This window comes from Tupaia chinensis, unplaced genomic scaffold (assembly GCF_000334495.1).
Source record: "Tupaia chinensis unplaced genomic scaffold, TupChi_1.0 Scaffold143894_1, whole genome shotgun sequence".
Lineage (NCBI taxonomy): Eukaryota > Metazoa > Chordata > Mammalia > Scandentia > Tupaiidae > Tupaia > Tupaia belangeri.
In genome coordinates, this window is record NW_006203745.1 from 447,515 (window position 1) to 466,888 (window position 19,374).

General features: G+C 36.8%; 1 protein-coding gene across 1 annotated transcript in view; it reads left to right on the top strand.

Annotated features, from left to right (window-relative positions):
* Positions 1-1,517: 1,517 nt before the first annotated feature.
* LOC102498745 (transmembrane protease serine 11G) overlaps positions 1,518-19,374 on the top strand; it is a 49,618-nt gene continuing 31,761 nt past the window's right edge. Inside the window, exons 1-3 of the mRNA XM_006165331.1 lie at positions 1,518-1,553; positions 3,910-4,041; positions 8,498-8,553. Of these exons, the coding sequence (XP_006165393.1) occupies positions 1,518-1,553; positions 3,910-4,041; positions 8,498-8,553 (224 nt within the window). The remainder of the gene's footprint in view (positions 1,554-3,909; positions 4,042-8,497; positions 8,554-19,374) is intronic.

Below are 19,374 nucleotides of genomic sequence, written 5' to 3' on the forward strand. Positions count from 1 at the left end.
CATAAAGTATAGTGCCCTCCCCTTCCTACCTCCATGAACCTTCCAGCACTGCAGTCAATAATACCTCTGTGACTATCTCGTTCCTTTCCTTTGATTCTTTCTCATAATGTATGTAGATTCTTTCCCTTCTCTCCATACTGCCCTTTCTTCTCCTTCCTCCTCACTCCTTTGTATTATACCTTCAACTTCTTCCACACTATTCCCTTATCTCCTTACAAAAGTCTGGGTTTAACTGGATTTGTCACTTTGTTTTTACCTTTTCAGGTTGCCCACTCCATCTAGTCCCCAGAACCTAGTTTCTGGGGGTACAAGAATTTCATGTATAAGAACATTTTCCTGTTTTCTATTTAAATCTCCCATTTTGGCTTCTTCCCTTTCACCACATTCATTCTTCATTTCAAAAAAGTATTTGCAGTGAACTAAGCACACTGTGATGTCTCATGCACCCACAAATCCTGGCGCATAGATGCTCTTCCCTCCTTATCACTTTAAGCAAGTTTGTTTTTTATAACTTACAATTTGCCATATTGTGAAAATATGCAAATGTCAAATTTTCACTAAAATTGGCTAACATTATTAAATATATAGTTTAAAGCATAAAAATAATATTTCATTTTGGTATTAACGGAAGATGGAATTCTAAAATGGTCCTCTAAGAGCTGACCTAATCCTATTGTTAATATGATGAGATATCATCATAGATAACCTATGTTATATTCCATAGCAAAAGAGATTTTTTTAAAGAATTATTTTATTTAACTTTATTTATTATTATTATCATTATTATTTTCCAGTTTGATCAGAGAGAGACAGAGAGAGAGAGAGGAAGTGAGAAAGCAAGCCACCAGGTCCAAGACTTGAACCGTGGTTGGCCATGTGGGAGTCCAGCGCCTTTAACCACCATGCCACTTGCCGGTCCCAGCAAAAGAGGTTTTATAGATATGATTAAGATTACTATCTTAGTCTGCTTAGTCTGCCATTACAAAAATACCTTAAACTGGGTGGCTTATAAAAACAAAAATTTATTTCTCACAGTTCTAGAGGCTGGGAAATTCAAGATCAAGATGCCAATGACAGCGTTTGGTAAATAGACATAGACCTTCTCACTGTGTCCTCACATGAGAGAAATGGTAATGCACCTTTCTGGGGCCTCTCTTCTAAGGAATGCACTGTCCTGATCCAACCACCTCTCAAAGTCCACTTTTTATATTATCATTTTGGAGATTAAGTTTTCAAAGTACAAACTTTGGAAAGACACAAACATTCAAACTATAGTAGTTGCTAATCAGTTAGATCCAAGTGGGCAAGTTTAATGTGTCAAAAATGAAGCATTTAGAAGTCAATATTTTCTTCCTAGTAGCAGAATAGTCGGATTCCAAGTGTGGGATGACCTAAAGACAGAGGGGGTCATGTGTCAAGGAATATGCGCAGTCTCTAGAAGCCAAGGGCAGCCCAGACTCATAGTAAGCAAGGAAATAGGGATTCCTGCAAGGAACTGAATTCTGCCAGTAGACTGAATGCGCACGGAAGTGATTCATCACCACAGTCTCCAGGTAAAGGCCCAGCCAGGCACACACCTTGCTTTTCAACCTTAGAGGCCCTAAGCAGAGAACAAAGTTGAGCTCACCAGACTTCTGATTTACAGGATAGAAGTGAGTAATATGTGAGTGTTGTATTAAGATGCTAAATTTGTGGTAATGTGTTACATAGTAATGGAAAACTGACAAAGGTACACAATTTTTATTTGTTTATCAGATTGGACATTTTCCAATATAAGGGTTTTACAAAATGGTCAGGGATATAAGAGGTGGAAGAGGGGCTTAGATCATGACAGTATTCCTCAGAAAAGAGGCTCCACAAAGGCGCATTACCCTTTTTAACATGTGAGGACTCAGTGAGAAGGTCTGTCTATTTACCAAAACACTGAATTCATTGGCATCTTCATCTTGGATTTCCCAGCCTCTAGAACCGTGAGAAATCAATTTTTGTTTTAATAAGCCATTGTATGTGCATTTATTAATCATAATTAACACATTTCCTTCTTTTGCCAAAGATTTTTTTTTCTTTTTTTCAAAATTAGGTGGAAAAATAAATGAGGGTGGGAGGACAGCAGGAGGCATTGAGCTTAAGGTGCTAGATTCCCACGTGGTTGACTGAGGTTTGAGTCCTGGACCTAGAAGCTTGAAAATCATGCTGGGTGCATGTATGTGCATGCCCTAAATTCTGAGAGGGAATGAAGGAGAAGTAACTGTGGCATGACCATCCCCCCAAGAGATGATTCTCACTTTCCCTCTCTCTATCTCTCTGGTGAGCATACAGACCCTATGGGAAAAATCCTAAATAAATAAATAAATAGGAATGTTCATTGTCAAACTGATGAAAGACTCAGTAAGTACTAAGAATAGTATTTGCAGAGGACTTGCTGGTCAGCGCATTTAAAGGCATCACAGTTTTGAACCTCAAATCACTCACTGAGAAATGGGTCTTCTATAAATCCAAAAATAAGAAAAACTAAAACTAGAAGCCCACTTGAGGAGAAGGTGTGGGTCAAGAGTTGTTCTAAGTAGTGTGGGAGCTGGGGAAATCAGAGTAAACCATTCTGAATGGGACCAGCAGTTAGCATAACGGCTATGTCGCTAGACTCCCATGTAGCCGCCCGCGGTTCACATCCTGGACCCGGTGGCTTAAACTCATGCCAGGCGTGTGTGTGTGCATGCCCAAGATCCTGAGAGGAGAGTGGAGGAGAAGGGATTGCGGTGTGGCCATCCTCCCGGGGGGGGGGGCGTGATTTCCTGCTTTCTTTCTCTCTGTCTCTCTCTGCCTTTCTGGTGAGTGCACGTGCCCTATAGCAAAAAACATTCTGAAGGAAAAGCTGGATTACAGGCTTTCAAAATCTATGGATCCTGCATTGGTAGATTCTAATTAAATGAGCTGAGTCTTACAGTGATGTGGGGTTTGAATGGAGAACTGTACTATAAAGAAGGGAAAAGATATTTTAAAGATATGAGGCAGACTCAATGATGGAGAAAAGATTAAATTGACAGAAAAGGGAACTTGGCAAGTCAAAAATGTAAATGAGAATATAACTAACAAGTAGAGCCCATGAGACCAGTGTCATTAAACATAGAACACACAGGAAACCAGCAGGTGATGTGGTGGTTAAGGCACTGGACTCCCACATGGCTGATCATGGTCTGAGTCCCGGATATGGCGGCTTGAAAATCAAAATGGGCACATATGTGTGCATGCTCAAAATCCCAGGATAATGGAGGATAAGGGATTGGGACATGGCCATCCTCACTGAAGGATGATTTCTCACTTCCCCTCTTCCCTCTCACTGTCTCTCCAGCAAGTGCATGTGCCCTATGGCAAATAAATAAACAATAAAAAGCTAACAAAAATAGGGCACACAAATATTTTCAAGAGATGATCAGCTGGTAAATCCCTTTAAAATGGAAGTTCAAAATATATTTTATAATAATTTTCCAACCTTAAGGCTGAATCCTTCTTAACAGTGAACACCAATGGTTTACTGTGTCAGCTATAATGAGCACTGTACCACTGCACTAAGAAATAGCAAATCAAGGACCGTCAAATGCTTAATGAAAACAGAACTGTTGCAGGCTTGCCTCTGAAAAATGAATGGCAGGGCCTGAGAATGACTTGTACTGACTCAGAACGAAGAGAGTCACCTCTTGAAAAACAAATATAAAACTTCTCAAGGTATCAAAGGGTATTGCTTAAGTTTGGGACTCGATATTGTTTCTCACTTAATTTTAATTAGCCAGAACCAGGAAATTCTTACTTCCCGCAACAAAGACTTATCAAGTGATTCTTCACCTCAAACCATATTATTGGTTAAGTTTACCCATCCCAACTTGTTAAACTTGTTTCTTTTAAATCCTTAAGTATTCTTACTTTAGTCAGCTTACAAATCCGAAAGAATGCTCAAGATACTACTCATTTGACACGAAATCACAAAGCAGCGCGGAGGTGAAGAAGGTGAAGGAGTTTGCATTCTCCACTGTGTATGATGTATCGGTAAGTCGAATTTCATTTCATGTTTGAAAGATTTGTTTCATATTTGTGGTTCAAAACACAAATTGGAAATTATTCTGAATTGAGAATCTTATTTTTTTCTTTACTTTTGTTGGAGAAAATAGAAACAAAATAATAATACTCTTTATTTCAGGATTTTATGCTAATGAATCTATATTTAGGATTTTAAAAGTTTAACATGTTGGATTTTAATTGGAATGAAAACAATCACAGAGAGAGGGAGGAAAAACCAGAGAGCTTGAAGTGAAACTATATAAATTTTTAGGAGAAGAATGGGAAAATGAAGGAAGTATTTTTCCCCCTCAGTCCAGAGTTTAGACTATGTAAATGCTATGTGTGATCTTCCTAAACTATGCATTTAATTGATACATTGAAAAAAGAGGAAATAGTTAAGGTGTATTTTAATTCCTATTCTGAAATTAATAAATACAACTAAAAGTCCAAAACATGAATAAGAATTTCAATGTCCTTTGAGAAATTATTTGCCTTTTAAAAGAAAAAAATTAAAGAACAACGTAAGAAAAGTTTGTACATAAGAATATGAAAAAAAAACAAATGAGCTTAAGATTTTTATATGTTAATATTTAAAAGAAAGTCTATAGAAAATAAATCTTAAACATGTTTTAGTGCCCACTCCCTTGTCTGAATCATTTGTATTTTTCTACATTTTTGACATTGTTGACATTAATTCTTCATGTGTAAATATGATGTCAATTAGTACAAATTACTCAAGAAAATGAGGAAATTACAAATGCTTTTCTAATGGTGTTTAACCAGAGTTGCATTTTTTCTACATTGATAATAATTAGATATTTGCTTATAAAATTCATTTAAACACTTGAAGATTTCTAAACTACAATTTTTTTTTTTTTGGAGAGGTTTTTGCTATAGGGTACGTGCGCTTGCCAGACAGGCAGAGAGAGACAGAGAGATAGAAAGCAAGAAATCACTCCCCAGGGGGGATGGCCACGCTGCAATCCCTTCTCCTCCATTCTCCTCTCGGGATCTTGGGCACGCATGCACACATGCCCGGCGTGAGTTTTAAGCCACTGGATGCGGGGCGTGAACCGCAGTCGGCTACATGGGAGTCCAGCGACATAGCCATTATGCTAACTGCTGGTCCCTCTAAACTACAATTTCCCTAATATTTAATTTTTACAATCATTCAAAATGTTTTCTACCTACTCAACTTAGAGCCACAAATTAAGATTTGGGTTATTAAAAGGCAAAACAAAATAAACATAAACTTTCAATACTTAATTTATTTTATTTCCAGAACTGAATCACAGAATTTATTTATTTTTAAAATTTACTTTTTAATTTCATAATAAAAGTATATGCATGTACTAGTGAGAGAGAAAGAAAAAGAGAAGCACTCTCAACAGAGATATGAAAACATAGGGATCTCCTTCCTCCAGCCCTAACACAGTCAGGATCTAGCACATGCCCTCCTATGCCCAGCACATTTCACCTAACTGATCTGAGATTTGAACGCACAATCAGGCATGTAGCCTACCAACACTGTAGTCCAGTATGCTATCGACTATGGCCAGCAAAGCTGGGCCAGAATTTAGTTTTAAGATGGACTGTAATAGAAACAAGGTTATTGGGCCAGGAGGTAGCATGGAGGTTAAGGTGATGATTTCCACATGGCCGACTGGGCATGGTCTGAGTTCCAGACCCAGCAGCTCTTGTGTGTGTGTGTGCCCAAAATTCTAAGAGGAGACAGGAGGAGGAGGGATTGTGATATGGCCATCCCTCCCTGGGGGTTGATTTCTTACTTCCTCTCTCTCTCTGGCAAGCACATACATGCTATAAGGTTTATGTAAATGCCATTTCTGTATCAGAACTGGTTTAAAGAAAAGGAAATCTACCAGAAAGGTAAAGAGACAAATGTAATTGATTTAAAAGTAGAGAGACAGGGAAGACAGAGTGAAATAAAAATGGGGAAATCAAAAGACCTACATACGGTCAATACGTCAAGAAACCATTTAGGTTTCCTTATTTCTATTGCTTCTATTACCATAATTTTTTAAATGGTCCCTTCCTTGTCCAAAGTCCTTGAAAATTCTATAGTCGCAATCTACTCAAATTACCCAACCTATTTTATCTATTCTTGTAGTACTGGATTTTCCTTGATTTTTGTGGCTTACAGGGAAGTGAGGAGTGAGGTTGTCAGGATGAGATGGGAAGAGAAAGTATCATTAAACAGCCATCTGGGTGGGTGGGGTAGGGGGAGCTGGCAGGTTGTATGACAGTTAAGGGTGCCAGACTCCCATGTGGTGACTGAAGTTAGAGTCCTGGACCCTGGAGGCTTGCTTTTTCACTTTCTCTCTCTCTGTTTGTCTCTCTCTGGTGAGCACATGTGCCTAATAATAATAGTAATATATAAAATTAAATAAAAGAATTATTTTATAAAAAAGAGAAAGCCATCTCATGCCAGCCAGGTAGTGTGGAGGTTAAGGCAGCTGGAGCCCACAAGGCCATCTGTGCGGTGCAAGTCTCAGACCTGGTGACTGGAAAAACACACCAGGTGCATGCGTGTACATGCCAAAAATCCTGAGAGGACAGTGGAGGAGAAAGTACTGTGGTCTGGCTGTCCTTCCTGGGGGTAGGGAGATTGCTTCTTCACTCCCCATCCATTCAACATCCCGTCTCTCTCTGGCAAGCACACTCACCCTATAGTAAAATTTTTAAAAAAGTTAAGAAGCCACCTCTACTCTTTCCATTGATGATCAGTACCTCAGTGTAATTATCCCAGTGCTTTTGATGGTTTTCCCCATTTTGAATACATGAACAGATCTTTATTTATTTGCTTTTATCACCTGTAAGTAACATTTAGGAAATATATCTTGTATATCTGAGTAGAAGTTTTGTTATATACCTAGTAGAATGTTCGGCATGTATATGTTAGTTGAAACTTCAAACATTCTTCAAATTAATTTCAACTAGTAATCCATCGGATCTCAGTTGTTTGGGTCTTTTCCATTTTAAAAAATTTTACTTATTTATATCTTCCATGAGATAGAGAGAGAGATGAAGAGACAGACAGTTCCAGTGGAGTTTTCACACCAAAATTCATCCTCAGCCCTACTTACTGGGGAGTACAGGGAGGCCTGGCGACATGAACTCAGGACCATGTGTGACCAGCTGAATTACCACCTCACAACCATCTGGCCCTGAATCATCATTGATTGAAATTAATTTCATACCATCTTTCAACACTACTTTTTATATGGAAATATTTTGTTTCCTTTTCTAGGATACCACTCTGTGTTTAGATACAGTGGTGTAAATAATTATAAATACACGTACAGTATTTACACTTATTTTCTTTCCTTAAAAAAAGAAATGAGGGACCAGCAGAGGTTGTAACGGTTACATCACTGGACTCGCACACAGTAGACCATGGTTTGAGTCCCAGACCCAGTGGCTTAAAACTCATGCCAGCTGCATGTGCATGTATGCTCAAAATCCTGAGAGAATGAAGGAGAAGGAATTGTGGCATGGCCATTCCCCTGGGTGTTGATTTCTCACTTTCTGTCTCTGTCTCTCCAGTGAGCACATGTGCCCTAGAGCAAAAAAATCTCTCTTAAACATTAAAAAAAAGAGTAATTCCAAAATAGGTTCCTCACATTATTTCATTCCTACTATAATGTTCTGAATAGTTTTAAATTTCTCTTCTCTTATTGTTCTTTCTTTCTTCCTTCCTTCCTTCCTTTTTTTCTTTCTTTCTTTTCTGAGAGATTCTTGCTTATAGGGAGCATATGCTTGCCAGAGACACAGAGACAGAGACAGAAAGTGAGAAATCACTCCTCACAAGGGTAATAGTCATGCCATAATCCCTTTTCCTCTATTCTCCTCTTGGCATCTTGGGCACACATACACATGTGCCTGGAGTGAGTTTCAAGGTGCTGGTTCTGTGATTTGAATCACAGTCGAGTCCAGAGCCTTAACCACTATGCCACCTGCTGCGTCCCCTTTTATTTTCTTTACTAATGGTAGCGTGTGTGCATGTGCACTTGAGAACAGGAGAGAGAGAGAGATGAGTAGTACCCTTCACAAGGTCTGCCACCATCCCTTTCCTCTAGTACTCCAGTCTGTTGGATCATGAACACTTGCACAGTTGCCATGTGGAATCCAGCCTCTCCTGAACGATGTACTATCATGGCATCATGGAGCCAGGCACTGACTCTACAGTTTTCTTTGCTTCACAGAAAAACTAGAGCCTCTTTTCACAAAATAACACTCATCAGTAAATGTTATTCCTCACATTGACTGTTAAAGTCAAATTTGATAACAATAAGCATAAAATGGGTTTGTCAAGTGAGTACATACAAATGTAGAAAACAAAGTCTAATGATTTTAATTTGGAAACAAAATTTGTCTTTTAAATTAGAGGCTTCTCTTACCTTCTGTTATAGTTCTTGGGTTCTAGGACTTCAGCACTATCAAAGCAGAACTAGGATTAGATGTAAAACAATATAAAGAAAGGTAGCCCCAAAATGAATGACAGTAATATTCTTTAGATAGCATAATTCCAAGTTTAAAATTGCAATTAAAGCTTTATCAGAACATGTATGTACACACATGTACACATACAATATGTACATATGTATTCACATTTTCTTGTTTTAATCCTGTATATTTTAAAATAAGAGTTAAAAAGAGATGTATATTTACATCTGTATAAACCGATAATTAAGTATTGTGTTGACCTATAATTAAGTATTTTTACATGAAAATGTCATGATAATCTTTCATTTAACTGTACTCTACTTTAAAAATATTTCCATTTTGGTAAAATTGACACACATAAAGGTTAGTACTGCATTTGTTAATTGTTCTGAACACTATTATCTGTAATAACAGACATCCCTCTGGCTAATTTTTGCACACATTCAAAATTGTTTCCTTAGGGTCAGTTCCTTTCTGAATGAACATTTTCATAGTTTCTGAAATGCTATCCCAGGACTAACAACTACTCTTTATCCTAATATTTTTTCCCACAGCTATTCCCCATACCACTGGATAATAGAAATATAGTTCTTTCCCCCTAGGACACACCTTTATAGCCCTCTCTAATAAGGATGTTTTCTTTGAAAGAGTTATTTTTATTGAACTTTATTTTATTTTATTATTTATTTATTTAAATTTTACCAGAGAGGGACAGAGATAGAGAAAGAGAGAAATTGAGAAAGCAAGCCACCAAGTCTGGAACTTGAACCACGGTCGGCCACGTGGGAGTCCAGCACCCTTAAGCACCATGTCACCTGCCAACCGCTCTAATAAGGGTTTTTCATTCTCCTAACTCAAGATACTTGATGATTGAAGATTAGGTCTTTGTCCTCTTTGAACGTTTGGTCTCTACACCCTTAGAAAACTACCCTGTTCCTTTGAGGTTCACACAATTTTACTATCCATCCTACTTCCTTCCTTATTGTTGTCCTTACAGACCCCATGGTTATGCCCGCCATTCATGAAAACTCACACTTGTCTTCCTGTCTTCCTTTTCTACTCCTGCTTCTGCTCAGTGTTCAACTTTCTGCTCGGTGTTCAACTTTCTAGTCATTTATTTTCTAATCTTTTCATCTCTATAATCTTCTACTCAAATATTAATGTCATGACCACACCCTGGACTTTGTCATGACTTTGAATTATTACTCTCTCTGAATCATAAGTTTAGACTTCTATCACTGTTCTAACCTTTCTTCTTAACAATCTTCGTTACTTCTAATACATTCAGACTTTTTTCTTTTTCTTTTTTTTCCACTGACTCTTCTAATCTTTGAGATCCTCATACCTATCAGCAGCCACCCTTAACACACACACACACACACACACACACACACACATACACACACACAACTCACATCTTTGTTTATCTTATGATCCTTAAGTTCATCATGTAGACACATTTTTAATGATCTCTTGAAATCCACTAAATTTTCTTGTCTCATATCTTTCATCATTTATACTGGCAAAATCTAGGGAGACTACAACTGTCTAAAAAATGGCTCACCTCTGTCAAGACCAATGAGGAATAGTACAGAAAACCTCACATAAGAGATGCCTCTATATTCGAGCTCCCAATTCTGCCCACCATTCCTCCATTCCCTTAAGTCTACTTTTTACAAGGACTATTTCAACTCCTCCAGTCTCCTCAAATTTCCAGTTAATTACCTGCCCTGTTATCTTTCTACTACTACAAAGAGATGTGACTGGTTATTTAGATAAAAATTTTTTCAGCCTCTTGATATTGAACCAACATGGCTACTGAACACATTCATATCCTCAGGAAAGGTAATTTCATATGAATGAACCTATTCATTTAGAATCCATGATCATTCCAATTCCAATATCTCTGAACTCAATCCCCCTCCCAACCCATGATATTTACTGACTAGTTTATACTATTGTAAATATACTCAAAACTGTCATGCCTATTAGAAAGAAATTAAATTTAAAACAACAACAACAAAAAAAAAAACAAGAAATCAGAGAAACATGCTGGATGTTGTTGTGTGCATGCATGTCTAAAAGCCACAAAGGAGGAAGAGATAGAAGAAAAGGGATTGGAGCATGACCATTCCCCATTAGTCATGAGTGCTTTTCTCTCTGTGTATCTCTGTCTCTCTCCAGTGAATGTACATGCTTTCTGGTTAAATTAAAAACAAAACCAAAAATCCTTGATCACTGTTCACTTATCTTTACTCAACCACAAAGTCATGAAAAAAAAAAAAGAAAACTCCAACACCTCAGTTTCTCATTTTTATTTTTCCTTCATCCTATTGACCTTTGATTTATGATTCCACTACTGTTTCTTTCCCTGCCATGTCACCAGTGAATCCTCATTGCTTAAGTCAATGTATATTCTAAACTTTATCATATTTAATTTCCTAATAGCATTTGCCACTATGAATCAATTGCTCCTTGAACACTTTTTTATCCTTATTCTTTGTTATCATATGTTACTTATTTTTATCCTTACTTCTTTTTTTAAGAATTATTTTATTATTGGGGACCAGCAGTTGGCGTAATGACTATGTTGCTGGACTCCCATGTTGGCGACCATGGTTCGAGTCCCAGACCCGGTGGCTTAAACTCACGCCAGGCACGTGTGCGGGCATGCCCAAGATCCCGAGAGGAGAATGGAGGAGTAGGGATTGCAGCATGGCCATCCCCCCTGGGGGGTGATTTCTCGCTTTCTGTCTCTCTGTCTTTCTCTGTCTGTCTGGCGAGCGCACGCACCCTATAGCAAAAATCTCTCCCAAAAAAGGAAAAAAAAAAAAGAATTATTTTATTATTTAACTTTATTTATTTATTTAGTTAGTTATTTAAATTTGTCCATAGAGGGACAGAATGAGAGAGAGAGAAAGGGAAAGTGAGAAAGCAAGCCACCAGGTCCAGGACTAGAACCATGGTCATTTATGTGGGAGTCCAGTGTCCTTAAACACCATGCCACCTGCTGGCTCCACTTCTTATTTCTTCCTTAGATTCCTCTCAGATTTTCAGGCTTCTGTATATTTTGCTCATATCTTAAATGTTAGTCATTTTTAGAATTATTTTCTGAGTTTTCTTTTCTTCTAATTCTTTTAATTAAAACATAATAATTTTTAGCATATTCCATATTCCATATGCTACTACAGCTGGCTTGTTCACCGCTATGACATCAGTGAGTAGTAGTACCTTGTATTAGTATAAACATGCTAATCACTTTTTAAATGGTAAAAATTAAGTCATCTGTTGATGGCAACATTGTTAAGATGCAAAAGAATGCAAATCTAATGGATTTTTTTTTTCATGCTGACATATTAACTTACTCCTTTTTATATTTTTAAAGTATAATTTCTAATTTGCCATTTGGATCTCATTTTATCCATAAAAATTTGATAAACAGAAGTTTTGATGTAGTTATTAGTTTTTAAAAAGTATTTTTTCAAATTATTACTATTTTTCTTGATGCTTTTTTTGCCCCCATTTGTCATTTTTAGAAAGTAAATATCTCACTCATAAATATGATGGTAAAGAATGAAATAAACCTAGATCATGATACTTACAGTGGCCCTGAAGGAGTAAGTAACGTACAATAATTATTTACTTTACTTACTTCCACATAGACATGAACTATTTTATCTTACCAACTTAAAAAGTAAAGCATTTCATAGACTAAAATGACTACTACCTAATCCATCCACAATCAACCTTTCTTCACAAAGTCACAGCACACATTATATTTTTTCTTCAGTTTACTGGTAACCTGAGAGGAACCACATTTTCTAGGTATTGAAATTTTAGTGTGTTAAAGTGCAGTCTTGATCCACAGGTTTGGTAAATAAATCAGGGAATTTCAGAGAATACACAGGGGTCAAAGTAAGAGAACATTAATAATATTTCTATGACAACCGAGAGTCTAGATAACAAAAAGATTATAAGTAGCTATAAATCCCATTTCTTTTCAACAAGAAAAAATTTAATTCATACGATGTAAGTTAGAATTGAATAAATGTTCAGCACAGTGCACTTTAGCAGTGTTAACTGAAAGACCAGTACTCAAACTGCTGGTGATAGATGAGCTAATTTTAGTAGGAATTATTATAATGAATATTAGAGAAAATAAAGTTAATATATAAAACTCAGTGTTTGATGAATATTGTTGCTTAGGGATATTTTCTAGAAATCAATTAAATTGGTTCAGTGATTTTAGTAAAAACCTCTGTGGCAAAAACTGTGATGATTTCAGCTAAAATTTGGAAAACACTGGGGCCAGTAGATGGTGTGATGGTTAAAAAGTTGGACTCCTACATGTTTGACCACAGTTTGAGTCTCGGACCTGGCAGCTTGAAAATCACTTAGGTGCACGTGTGTGCAAGCCCAAAATTCTGAGAAAAGAATGTAGGAGGAGGGATTGTGGCATGGCTATCCCCCTGACGAGTGATCTCTCACATTCTTTCTCCCCCCTCCCCCCCCGGCAAACACATGTGCCCTATGGCCAAAAATGTTTTTAAAAAATGTGGAAAATACTGTAAGAACTCGAAATCAGAGTGACTCATTCTAAGCTGGACAGAATATAAATAGAGCCCTTGGCTGAGGTCTTAGAAGTATGTTTTTCATAAGTAGCTAAGAAGAGGAGAGCAATTCTAGACTATGGTTATTAAACTAATGATGTACAGTGCAACCTTGGTTAAGTTAATGTAACAGGTATTTTGTTTGTTTTGTTTTTTGATCAGGTTGACATCCTCAAGAAAAATACAAATTACAAGCTCTACTTTTTAAAACAAATGCTCACTTTATAGGTTTGTAATAGAAGGTACTTAAGTACTTCAGTAGACTTAAAAAATATATCACAGACAAGACAGAGAAATTCTATGAATGAATTAAATTTTAAGTTGTGTTGTTTCCATAATTACTACAATTAGTTATAGTTTTGACAGTGGCAACCCAAATTCACCAACTCTTTTGAATTTATACAAATGGAATCCTTTATAGTTTACAATCCAAATTAAAATACCAACTCTGGCAAAATACTTATGTTCTCTCTAAAAATTCTCTATTTGATTAAAAACTAATAAATTATGACTCAGATTACTGAAATTCTTCCATTACAAAATAAATAGTAGTTTAGAACAAACATCATAGAAGATGCACTGGGTTTGGAAGTAGGAACACCTAACTTTGAATCAAGATTCTTTTTTTTTTGGAGAGGTTTTTGCTATACGGTGCATACGCTTGCCAGACAGACAGAGAGAGACAGAGAGACAGAAAGTGAGAAATCACCCCCCAGGGGGGGACGGCCATGCCGTAATCCCTTCTTCTCCATTCTCCTCTTGGGATCTTGGGCACTCACACACACGCACCCGGCGTGAGTTTAAGCCACCAGGTCCGGGACACGAACCATGGTCGACTACACGGGAGTCCAGCGACATAGCTATTACGCTAACTGCTGGTCCCAAGATTCTTCCAGTTAATAATATGTGCTAATAGAGGAGACCTGAGACCTCTGTGAATTTGTTTCTACCTCTGTAATAATATTCAAGAAAAGCACCATGAAAACTATTTACAATGGCATAAAAGGTTTTCATTGCTAATGGACCCACTGGAGGTACCACTGAGAAAAGTTGAGTATATTAAATTCTAACTGATCATGCATGACTCTTGTGTCAGAGGCACCTGTGGAACAACAACAACAAAAAAATATATCAATGATTTTTTTATTTTTTTGATTTGGGTTCTTATTCAGACCGGAATCTTTATTCCTACTGCTGAAAACAGACCCAACAGAATGGTTTATTGTATCCTATTTGTAAGAGAACTAGATCTCTCCCTCCAACATCTTTTATAATAGTTAAGTCTCTTCAAGAGGAGAGACTCCACCTCTTTTGGGGTGCCCTGAAGGTCAGAGCTCTGATAATCAACCTCCTCACTACCCAGAGATATACACCCTATGACTCAGGTATGCCTCTCCCTTTTGGTCTGAGTGGAACCACAGTAAGTTCTTATCTTAACCACTGTTCCATGTAATGCTAGAAGCTCTTATTTATGGCTGTTCACTACATTATGACTTTTGTGCTCTTCAAGACCTCCTGGATCTTGGATGAAAATAAAATTATTTCTTAGTGTAATTCTTCTCTACAAAATTTACTCTCTATTCTCTAGCTCCTGTTTTTCTAATACGTCCATTGCTATGGTAATTGTGGATTAGAACTTATGTTGTACAGAGAAAGCTGTTAATAAATAGGAGATAAAGAACTTAGGTGGGCTCAGCTAATGACTACTTTGATTGTTCATAGGCAAATCTCTTTAGACTCAGTAGCCTCAATTTTAAAATTGGCATAATAATATTTATCATATGAACCTTACAAAGATATTGGGTAGACAGTGTTTTATGGTATGAGAAAGATCTTTATAAACTGTTAAGTGTCATATAAATGACAGGTATTTTGTTACTAAAATGTGAGAGTGAGTAATAGCAAAGTAGAAACAAGAAAATTATCTCCAAAGAAATAATTTGGTTACCGTGTTGACAGGAACCTTCAAAATGAACATATCATTTATGTAAGTGGCTAGATTGCCTTGGTCAGAGATATTATTAACTGTTTGCATGCATCAAACCATCTACTTTTGTTCCACACAGTCAGTCAGGAACAGCTAGTGTTTTCTTTGTTGTTGTTGTTGTTTTTTGTTTTGTCTTTGTGGAACACTTTGACTAACATAAGATTTAACATACAAATCATGGTTTGTTTTTGCTTATATCCTGTCTAATAATTCCAACACCTATGTCATATGTCAGTCTGGTTCTGATGATCTCTTTGCCTCTGTAAACCATGCTTCTTGTCATGCCTTGTGTTTGTTTGTTTAGTTTTCTCTTGGGTAGGTGTGCTCGCCCGGCGTGAGTTTAAGCCACCGGGTCCGGGACACGAACCATGGTCGACTACACGGGAGTCCAGCGACATAGCTATTACGCTAACTGCTGGTCCCAAGATTCTTCCAGTTAATAATATGTGCTAATAGAGGAGACCTGAGACCTCTGTGAATTTGTTTCTACCTCTGTAATAATATTCAAGAAAAGCACCATGAAAACTATTTACAATGGCATAAAAGGTTTTCATTGCTAATGGACCCACTGGAGGTACCACTGAGAAAAGTTGAGTATATTAAATTCTAACTGATCATGCATGACTCTTGTGTCAGAGGCACCTGTGGAACAAAAAAAAAAAAAAAAAAATCAATGATTTTTTGATTTTTTTGATTTGGGTTCCTATTCAGACCGGAATCTTTATTCCTACTGCTGAAAACAGACCCAACAGAATGGTTTATTGTATCCTATTTGTAAGAGAACTAGATCTCTCCCTCCAACATCTTTTATAATAGTTAAGTCTCTTCAAGAGGAGAGACTCCACCTCTTTTGGGGTGCCCTGAAGGTCAGAGCTCTGATAATCAACCTCCTCACTACCCAGAGATATACACCCTATGACTCAGGTATGCCTCTCCCTTTTGGTCTGAGTGGAACCACAGTAAGTTCTTATCTTAACCACTGTTCCATGTAATGCTAGAAGCTCTTATTTATGGCTGTTCACTACATTATGACTTTTGTGCTCTTCAAGACCTCCTGGATCTTGGATGAAAATAAAATTATTTCTTAGTGTAATTCTTCTCTACAAAATTTACTCTCTATTCTCTAGCTCCTGTTTTTCTAATACGTCCATTGCTATGGTAATTGTGGATTAGAACTTATGTTGTACAGAGAAAGCTGTTAATAAATAGGAGATAAAGAACTTAGGTGGGCTCAGCTAATGACTACTTTGATTGTTCATAGGCAAATCTCTTTAGACTCAGTAGCCTCAATTTTAAAATTGGCATAATAATATTTATCATATGAACCTTACAAAGATATTGGGTAGACAGTGTTTTATGGTATGAGAAAGATCTTTATAAACTGTTAAGTGTCATATAAATGACAGGTATTTTGCTACTAAAATGTGAGAGTGAGTAATAGCAAAGTAGAAACAAGAAAATTATCTCCAAAGAAATAATTTGGTTACCGTGTTGACAGGAACCTTCAAAATGAACATATCATTTATGTAAGTGGCTAGATTGCCTTGGTCAGAGATATTATTAACTGTTTGCATGCATCAAACCATCTACTTTTGTTCCACACAGTCAGTCAGGAACAGCTAGTGTTTTCTTTGTTGTTGTTGTTGTTTTTTGTTTTGTTTTGTTTTGTTTGGGAGATTTTTGCTAGAGGGGGCATCTACTCACCAGAGACATACAGAGAGACAGAGAAAGAGAAAGTGAGAAATCACCCCCCAGAGGAGTGGCCACACCACAATCCCTTCTCCTTTATGTTCCTCTAGGGACCTGGGGCATGCACAAACATACTCCTAGGATGAGTTTCAAGTCACCAGGTTCAGGACTTGAACTGTGGTCGAACATGTGGAAGTTCAGTACTCTAACCACTATGCAACCTACTGGTCCCCACAGCTAGTTCTTTAATCAAGTCTAATTATAGCCAACACTGAATAAGCACTTGCTATCTATATTTTTTTATTTTCTCATAATGACTTAGTAGGGGCCATCTCCATTTTACAGATTAATAAATGCAGGCTCCAGAAGGTGAGGTGAGGAAACATACCTCATGAGTGCCAATAAATTCTGTCTGAAAACAACCCAGACTCTATCCACCACATACATAACCTCTCTTTAGGATCTGGTAAGGCTGCTTTACCAAACTCTCGAGAAAAAAGTAATATGGAAAAAAATATTACTTATTTTCTGTTCAACATTATGTCAGCTATTTTAATAGAATTGGCTGTAAAAGCAAAAATATAATTTTAATATTTACTTCTTTTCCCTGAAACTCATCAAGGCATAAAATAATATATCACTGCATTATCTTCAAGCATTTTTCTTATTGTCTGGTGCATGACAGTACTCAATGGATACATTAAAATGCAACCCAATAAATCTCATTTACAATATGGTAACTAGAGTTAATAGTACTATACTGTACATTTAAAATTGGATAATATTAAATGTTATCAGCACACACACACACACACACCCACTGGTAACTGTGAGATGATATACACATAAATTAGTGTAGTTGTGATACTCACTTCATATATACAAAAATAAAACATCATGTTATATATATTGTAAATGTGGACAGTTTTTAACTTGTCAATTATACCTTAATAAAGTTGAAGGAGATAAATGATATAATCCATTAAGTTAGCTACTATTAGATTCATTTTTGCTCATGAGACAACAGTAATCTAGAGGATATTTTTAATATGTGATCAGTCACATACTGACAATTGTATAAATGGGATGTCAAGAAGACTATCTGATTAAGAGGATGCAAGTGTTTTTCCTCTTAATTATTTATCTTCCGTTTTTAAAATTATTCTGACCAGTTATAAGACTTGAACCCAACCCTCTCATTCCCTATCCCATATCCTTTTTATATTCATTATCTCTACAGAAAATAGATCAATGTCAGTTTAATGAATTAACCAGGATATATTGTCCATTTTGGATCAAGCACTGTCTTTAACATTACTGTAGTTAACAAGAAGAAATACAGGCACAGAAGTAAGATGTAAATTAAGCACTACACACTTGTCCATGTGTTAATGGGAGTTATGGATTCCCTATTCTAATTATGTCTGTTTTCTCAGCAATAAAATCAAGGTCATTAGCCAAGAGTAAGGGTAATGGAAAAAGGTACTGAATATTTGAAAAGAGGAGGTATGAAATAATTCTCACATTAGAAGAATGACAGAGTAACTCCATTAATATGATGGCCAGAAAGCATTGAGGGTCACATTAAGGTCAGTAGTCCTGAACATAGTTGAGTATTTTTCCCAGCTACATTTTTGTAAACACAAAGTAGGTAGAAAGTTCTATTTATCTCAGGTTGGAGTTTTGCCAGAGGATTATAACAAAGTGAGGGGGGATGATTTGCATGAGGGTATGCAGGGAGTGAGAAAAATGGGTGACAGTGACATTTATGCTGGATCAGGAGAGCAATGATCACATATGGGTGTGAGAGACAACAAAAAGATGGTGGGATCATTTAGATTAGAGGTCCCAGGGGATTAAAGTCAGAGCACTGACATAGTAAGCTGGAAAGGTAAATGGTGGTAGTTAGAGTTGGATAATTGAAATTTAGATTATGGAGAAATTACAGCTAATGTTAATGACAAAACATAGAATATAACTATGGAAGTCGCAGCTCAAGTAGGGAGAAAGGCAAAGTTATTAGTACAAATAGACACAACAGAAGATAGAATATAAAAGCAAAACAGTATAGGCAACTTCAACATCATTGCTCCTGGGTGGGATAACTGTGAAAGAATTGACTCTTAAAGAAGGGAATAGGCATTAGAGCAGCATGTGGAAAGCTTTTCAGAAATCATAATGCTGGCTGCTGGAAAGAGGAGTTGTTATGAGAAAAACACAGGGCCGAGCGTGTGGAAGGAACAGAATAGTATGTGAGAAGCAAAATACTATACAGTAAGAATACAAAAGTAACATTGATTCAGCGGGTGAAGACCTTTTTTAAAAAAAAAATCAATTATATCATGTCTCTCACATATTTAAAAGTGTGTAGTATGTTCCCATAATCTTTAGAATTAGTAACACCTTGCTATGGCCTCAAGAGACCCTGTGAATCGACTCTTGTCTCTCTAGTTAACCTTCTTTACCCTCTGGGTATTCACCACAATGTAGCTACATTGATTTCATATCCTTTGCAACCTTAACGACCTCAACAAGTTCACTCCTGGTCTAGTTCTCAGAACTTATCACCTG